This window comes from Rhinopithecus bieti, unplaced genomic scaffold, assembly GCF_001698545.2.
Source record: "Rhinopithecus bieti isolate Rb0 unplaced genomic scaffold, ASM169854v2 scaffold_10685, whole genome shotgun sequence".
NCBI classification, from domain to species: domain Eukaryota; kingdom Metazoa; phylum Chordata; class Mammalia; order Primates; family Cercopithecidae; genus Rhinopithecus; species Rhinopithecus bieti.
Window position 1 is genome coordinate 1005472 of NW_016806950.1, and position 7503 is coordinate 1012974.

The 7503-nt window shown below is 45.6% G+C and overlaps 2 protein-coding genes across 2 annotated transcripts in view; one reads left to right on the forward strand and one right to left on the reverse strand.

The window, feature by feature from the left end:
• Positions 1-7503, forward strand: part of LASP1 (LIM and SH3 protein 1) — a 94296-nt gene that overhangs the window by 2244 nt on the left and 84549 nt on the right. The window lies entirely within an intron of this gene.
• RPL23 (ribosomal protein L23) overlaps positions 5846-7503 on the reverse strand; it is a 4455-nt gene continuing 2797 nt past the window's right edge. The window contains exons 4-5 of the mRNA XM_017879008.1: positions 6125-6238; positions 5846-5977 (exon numbers count right to left, since the gene is read on the reverse strand). Of these exons, the coding sequence (XP_017734497.1) occupies positions 5895-5977; positions 6125-6238 (197 nt within the window). The 3' untranslated portion in view covers positions 5846-5894. The remainder of the gene's footprint in view (positions 5978-6124; positions 6239-7503) is intronic.

The window sequence follows — 7503 nt, forward strand, 5'->3', positions numbered from 1 at the left end:
TTCTTGCCCAGGCTGGAGTGCAATGGTGCCATCTCAGCTCACTGCAACCTCCACCTCCCAGGTTCAAGTGATTCTCCTGCCTCAGCCTCCCTAGTAGCTGGGATTACAGGCATTTGCCACCATGCCTGGCTAATTTTGTATTTTTAGTAGAGACGGGCTTTCTCCATGTTGGTCAGGCTGGTCTCAAACTCCCAACCTCAGGTGATCCGACTGCCTCAGCCTCGCAAAGTGCTGGGATTACAAGCATGAGCCACAGCGCCCGGCCATTAATTTTTGTATTTTTATTATTATTATTTTTTTATTTTTTTGAGATGGAGTCTTGCTGTGTTGCCCAGGCTGGAGTGCAGTGGCGTGATCTTGGCTCACTGCAACCTCTGTCTCCTGGGTTTACAGGTGCACGCCACCATGCCCAGCTAATTTTTATATTTTTTCTAGAGACAGGGTTTCACCAGGCTGGTCTTGAACTGCTGACCTCATGTGAGTTGCCTGCCTCGGTCTCCGAAAGTGCTGGGATTACAGGCGTGAGTAATTTTTGTATTTTTAGTAGAAACGGTTTCACCATGTTGGCCAGGCTGGTCTCAAAATCCTGACCTCTAGTGATCCTCCCGCCTTGGCCTCCCAAAGTGCTGTGATTACAGGTGTGAGCCACCATGCCCGGCCCCATCCCAATTATTTTCATCCACTATTATTTATGCTTCTTTTTTCCCCCTCAAGACATGGTTTCACTCCAATTTCCCAGGCTGGCATGCAGTGTTGTGATCTTGACTCACTGCAACCTCTGCCTCCCGGGCTCGAGCGATTCTTCTGCCTCAGCCTCCAATTAGCTGGGATTACAAGCACATGCCACCAGGCCCGGCTAATTTTTCTATTTTTTATAGAGACAGGGTTTCACTATGTTAGCCAGACTGGTCTTGAACTCCTGAGCTCAAGTAATCAGCCCACTTTGGCCTCCCAAGCTGGGAAGATTATAGCCATGAGCCACCAGGACTGGCCTTATCTGTTCTTTAAAGTAACAAAACAGTGGGGGGAAACATTACCATATTTTTCCTCCAGCTAATTTTCTTTTTCATTTTCCTTTAGTTTCCACATACAGCAATGGATCTAGCTAATTATATAAATTATATATCTTATTATTTTATTTATTTCTGAGACAGAGTCTCACTCTGTCGCCTCGGCTGCAGTGCAATGGAGCCATCTAGGCTAACTGCAGCCACCGCTTCCTGGGTTCAAGCGATTCTCCTGCCTCAGCCCCCAGAGTAGCTGGGAGTACAGATACACACAACCACACCCAGCTAATTTTTTTGTAGAGATGGAGGTGTTGTTTGTTTTATTTTGTTTTTGTTTTTGTTTTGAGACAGAGTCTCATTCTGTCGCCCAAGCTGGAGTGCAATTGCGTGATCTTGGCTCACTGCAACTTCTGCCTCCTGGGTTCAAGTGATTCTTCTGTCTCAGTCTCCTGAGTAGCTGGGGTTACAGGCGCCCGCCACCATGCCCAGCTAATTTTTGTATTTTTAGTAGAGATGGGGTTTCACCATTCTGGCCGGGCTGGTCTTGAACTCCTGACCTCGTGATCTGCCCATCTCAGCCTCCCAAAATGCTGGGATTACAGGCGTGAGCCACCATGCCAGGCCTTGTTTTTTGTTATGTTTTTGTTTTTCCTTTGAGATGGAGTTTCACTCTTATAGCCAAGGCTGGAGTGCAATGGTGCGATCTCGGCTCACTGCAACCTGTCTCCTGGGTTCAAGCGATTCTCCTGCCTTAGCCTCCCAAGTAGCTGGGATTACAGGCATGCACCACCATACCCAACTGATTTTGTATTTTTAGTAGAGACGGGGTTTCACCATGTTGGTCAGACTAGTCTTGAACTCCTGACCTCAGGTGATCTACCCACCTTGGCCTCCCAAAGTGCTGGGATTACAGGCATGAGCCACCATGGCCGTTGTTTTGTTTTTTTGAGACGGAGTCTGGGTATTGTCACCACGCTGGAATGCAATGGCGCGATTTTGGCTCACTGCAACCTCCGCCTCCTGGGTTCAAGCGATTCTCCTGCCTCAGCCTCCTGAGTAGCTGGGATTACAGGCCCCCATCACCACACCCAGCTAATTTTTGTATTTTTAGTAGAGATGGGTGTTTCACCATGTTGGCCAGGCTGATATGGAACTCCTGACCTCAGGTGATCCACCTGCCTTGGCCTCTCAAATTGTTGGGATTACAGGCGTGAGCTTCTGCGCCCGGCCGAGATGGAGTGTTTTTTTGTATGTTTTTTTTGGGGGGGGGACGGTGTCTCGCTCTGTCGTCCAGGCTGGAGTGCAGCGGCGCAATCTTGGCTCACTGCAAGGTCTGCCTCCTGGATTCACGCCATTCTCCTGCCTCAGCCTCCCGAGCAGCTGGGACTACAGGGGCCCGCCGCCAAGCCCGGCTAAATTTTTTTATGTATTTTTAGTAGAGATGGGGTTTCACCATGTTAGCCAGGATGGTCTTATCTCCTGACCTCGTGATCTGCCCGCCTTGGCCTCCCAAAGTGCTGGGGTTACAGGCGTGAGCCACTGGGCCTGGCCTGTTTTGTTTTTTTCATAGAGACAGTTTTGCCCAGGCTGGAGTGCAGTGCAGTGGTGTGATCATTGCTCACTGCAGCCTTGACCTCCTGGGCTCAAGTGATCCTCCCACCTCAGCCTCCAGAGTAGCTGAGACTAAAGGTGCACACCACCACACCCAGCCAATTTTTTGTGTGCCTGTAGCTAGACTTGATTGCTCATCTCAGCCTCCAGAGTAGCTGGGATAATGGGCATGCTCCACTAGGTCTTGTAGTGAATTTACTATTTTGTATATTTACTACTATTTTTATTATGAAAGTACATGTTTTACTGTTCAAGTTGCAAGCTCCTATAAATCAGATCTGATATCTTGAATCCATTCTATTAAAACTTTTACCTAGAAAAAACTTGCAGGTAAATGATGACAAAGGAAAAGTATATATAAATCTGGCCAGGCGCAGTGGCTCACACCTGTAATCCCAGCACTTTGGGAGGCCGAGTGGGGCGGAACACCTGTGGATGGGAGTTGGAGACCAGCCTGATCAACATGGAGAAACCCTGTCTCTACTAAAAATACAGTTAGCCAGACGTGGTGGTGCATGCCTATAATTCCACCTACTTGGGAGGCTGAGGCAGGAGAATCGCTAGGACCCAGGAGGCAGAGGTTGCAGTGAGCTGAGATTGTACCACTGCACTCCAATCTGGGCAATAAGAACCCAGGAGTCTCTCGGAGCCCAGGAGTGAAACGGAGTCTGGCTGGCTCACTGCAACCTCCGCCACTGCAACCTCTGCCTCTTGGGTTCAAGCAATTCTCCTGCCCCAGCCTGCCGAGTAATTGGGACTACAGGCATGTGTCACCACGCCCAGCTAATTTTTTATTTTTAGTAGAGACGAGATTTCACCATATTGGCCAGGCTGGTCTTGAACTCCTCATCTCAGGTGATCAGCCCATCTCGGCCTTCCAAAGTGCTGAGATTACAGGTGTGAGCCACCATGCCCAGCTGACAAAGGAAAACATTTAGTGAAATGTAAATATCAAGCTTTTAATCCAAGTCAACAAAAACTCCAAAGCATAAAATGTGAGGTGGGATGCAGTGGCTCACACTTGTAATTGCGGCCCTTTGAAGGCCACAGCAGGAGGATTCCGAGTCCAGCAGTTCAAGGGTATAGTGAGCTTCTATGGTGTCACTGCACTCCAGCCTGGGTGACAGAGCAAGACTGTCTCAGAAAAGAGAAAATTCAAAAATAGCAGTGATTAAGGGTAATACATAAGGATCATATATTGCCATAATATATAAAAATATAAAAGGTGGGCCTAGGGGCTTGTCACACTAAAGCTGACTTGAAATTGACCATACTCAGGGATGTTACGGTCTAACTCTCTCAAACTAGAGATTTAATACTTTTTTTTCCTTTCCCCCGAGACGGAGTTTCGCTCTTGTTGCCCAGGCTGGAGTGCAATCGCAGGATCTTGGCTCACTGCAACCTCCACCTCCAGGGTTCAAGCGATTCTCCTGCCTCAGCCTCCCAAGTAGCTGGGATTACAGTATGCACCACTACGCCTGGCTAATTTTGTATTTAGTAGAGATGGGGTTTCAACATGTTGGACAGGCTGGTCTCGATCTCCTGACCTCAGATGATCCACCCACCTCAGCCTCCTAAAGTGCTGGGATTATAGGCGTGAACTACCGCGCCCAGCCAAGATTTAATTATTCTAAAACCAAGACTGGTTCAGTCTAGACATGGTACTGGTTCTCAATCTTGGGTGTACCTTGAAATCTCCTGGGAGCTTCACAATTCTGATGTCTGAGTCCTATTCTGCAGTCTGACTAATTGGTCTAGGGTATGAACCAGACACATTTTCAAAAGCTCCAGGTTAGAACAACTCCTCTCTAGGTCTGGTACATTCCATAAACTAGTCATAAGACATTAAGGGTAGTTCTTTTTGATACCAAATGGAGCTTGTATTATACCTAACTTACAGGCAGAGACATTTATGGCTATTTGCAGATACTGATATATGAACACAAACCTTAATCTAAAAACCCTATTTAGTCCACTTCCCCCCAAAGTATTGTTCTAAACGAGTATCCATTTTTCCCAGACACTGGGTATCACCTAAATCAACTCTTACAGAGTTTAGAAACAAATGCTAACAACCTCCTACCTTAAGACCAAGTGCCTTTTTTAACAGGGCTTTATGCCTGTTCAGTTGGCAAAATTTTTATCACATTTTTTCATTCTCAAACTAGAGCTTGGAACATAAATTACACGATCATCCTGTTTGTCCAAACATTTTCGTAGCAAAATACCTGTACGTACCATCAACTTAATCACCTTCCACTATGACAGTAAACCTACATGGGAATTACTGTTGTTCTACAAATATTCAGTTTACTCCAAACCTGTTAACTGCTAAAATGTACATATAGACAGGCTCCCATTAACATCAATCCTCAAAATCCCTGTGTGTCCAGGATCTAACTATACGATCTATCTTAACTTCAATGCCTTTTTTTTTTGTGGGGGGTGGGGAACAGAATCTTGCCCTGTCACTCAGGCTGGAGTGCAATGGTACGATCTCGACTCGCTGCAATCTCCACCTCCCAGGTTCCAGCAATTCTGTCAGCTGAGATTACAGGTGTATACCACCATGCCCAGCTAACTTGTATTTTTAGTAGAGAAGAGGTTTCACCATGTTGGTCAGCCTGGTCTCGAATTCCTGACCTCATGATCCGCCTGCTTTGGCCTCCCAAAGTGTTGGGATTACAGGCGCAAGCCACAGCGCAGCCATTTCAATGCCTTTCTCACTGCAGGAGAAGCTATCTTGTATAGCCAGTCATCAAGCAGTATCTACTATTATTTTTGGGACTCAAAACCCAAATACTTTTTGAAGCCAAAATCAAATACAGCAATTGGAAAATGCCAAAAGTCTGCAAACTCACAAAAAAGCAAGGATTGTTTAAAAAAAAAAGCGCAGTGTTTCCATTTCACAAAAGCAATGGTCAGGGGTCAGGTCATGTCAAAAAGATTATAGAGGCCGGGATGGGCAGATCACTTGAGATCAGGAGTTTGAGTCCAGTTTGGCCAACACGTTGAAACCCCGTCTCCACCAAAAATACAAAAATTAGCCAGGCATGATGGCAGGTGCCTGTAATCCCAGCTACTTGGGAGGCTGAGGCAGGAGAATTACTTGAACCCTGGAGGTGGAGGTTGCAGCGAGCCAAGATCTCCCCACTGCACTCCAGCCTCTGTAACAGTGAGACTCCAAAAGTGTAGAAGTGAACAGGGAGGCAAGCACTGCCAACAAATACTTTTTAATGGGTTTAAAATTTTTATTTTTACAAATATACTGGAGAATCATGCAATGCTGCCAGCATTGGATGCAATCCGGGGCCACAAGTCTGCACACTCCTTTGCTACTGGTCCTGTAATGGCAGAACCTGCATTAAAAAAACAAAAAACAAAAAACAAAAAAAACATGTGGGGGACAGGTTAAGACATCATCAAACAGAGGATCCGTGGCCTGTACTTCTAGACAACCCACCCAACCTCAGAGACCTAAGGAACAAGCCAGACTGAGTTCCTACCTTTCATCTCGCCTTTATTGTTCACTATGACCCCTGCATTATCTTCAAAATAAAGAAACACGCCATCTTTTCTACGGTATGACTTTCGTTGTCGAATGACCACTGCTGGATGTACTGAGAGAAGAAAAAAGGACAGCAGTCATTAACCTGTCAAGTCGCAACGCCACCACAAAAGCAGTTTCCAGCTAGACAGAATGTACACTCAAGTGTTTCAGACAGTGTAAATATCAATCAATCTTTAAGGTGATCCTCCCACCTCAGCCTCTCCAGTATCTTGGACTACAGCTGCTCACCACCATGCCCAGATTTTTTTTTACTCCCAAAGTGCTGGGGGTATAGGCATGAACCACAACCATCTATTCACATCTTATAATCAAAGCTGCCAGTATTTTCTCGCAAGTGTAAAACTCTCAGGACGACAATTATCCTTGCCTATGCCTTTTCTAACTTCACCTCACAGGTGGGTTATTAAGATCCCAGTATCACTGAATTGGGATGTAGAAATGGGACCTGGGACCCCCAACTGCTCCCAGTCCTGGCAATGAGCAGAGACCAAGCTATTCAGATTTACACTGGAAAACAGTTCGAATTCCTGGGCCCAAACACCAGGCTTTATGTTTTACTTTTAATGTTTTACTTTCCAGTGTCATAAGTAACTTTTACACCCATCTGTACTAAAGTGAAAAAGATGCTTTTCCCAACGTTCAAAATCAAGTATCACTACACAGTAAAATATAATGCTTGTGAAGAACTATTGTAGAGTCAGACACACCTGGATTCCAATCTTCACTGATACTAGCGTGGGGTCCTTACACAGAATTTTTATAACGACAGGAAGACTATACAAAAAATAGATAAGTCTAACCAAGTTAGCAATGGGACACACATGAGGTAGCCAATACTTACTGACCCTCCTCTACTTATAAACCATTAAATGCTCACAAGTTCATCAAGTAGACAAATAGACCTGGCCCTTTTGCACATTTCTGTGCTTGTTATTTATTAAGTTCCAAGGGGAGGGGATGTATTCATTTAGCAGAAACAAGGACCAAAAAAGACATTAACAAAATTGGATACGCACAGCTCGTTTTAAAACTGAAGTGTTCTGAGCTCTGTCTGGTCTGTCCCCCCACTGACTGAGACCAACAATCCACTCTCCTGCCATCTCATCTACAAAGTGATGGCCATTTGCTCTGCTCTTCTCTGACAGCTCCCTGGGCCACCAATCAGACCCAGGAAGTGTTCTGAGAAGAGGAAAAAGCCCATGCCATTGCTGAATCACAAGCACAGTGCTACCAAGCCCTCAAGTGGATACCAAGCCCTCAAGTGGATATTAATGGTGAACAAAAAAAGATTTCTTTTTTTTTTTTTTTTTTTTT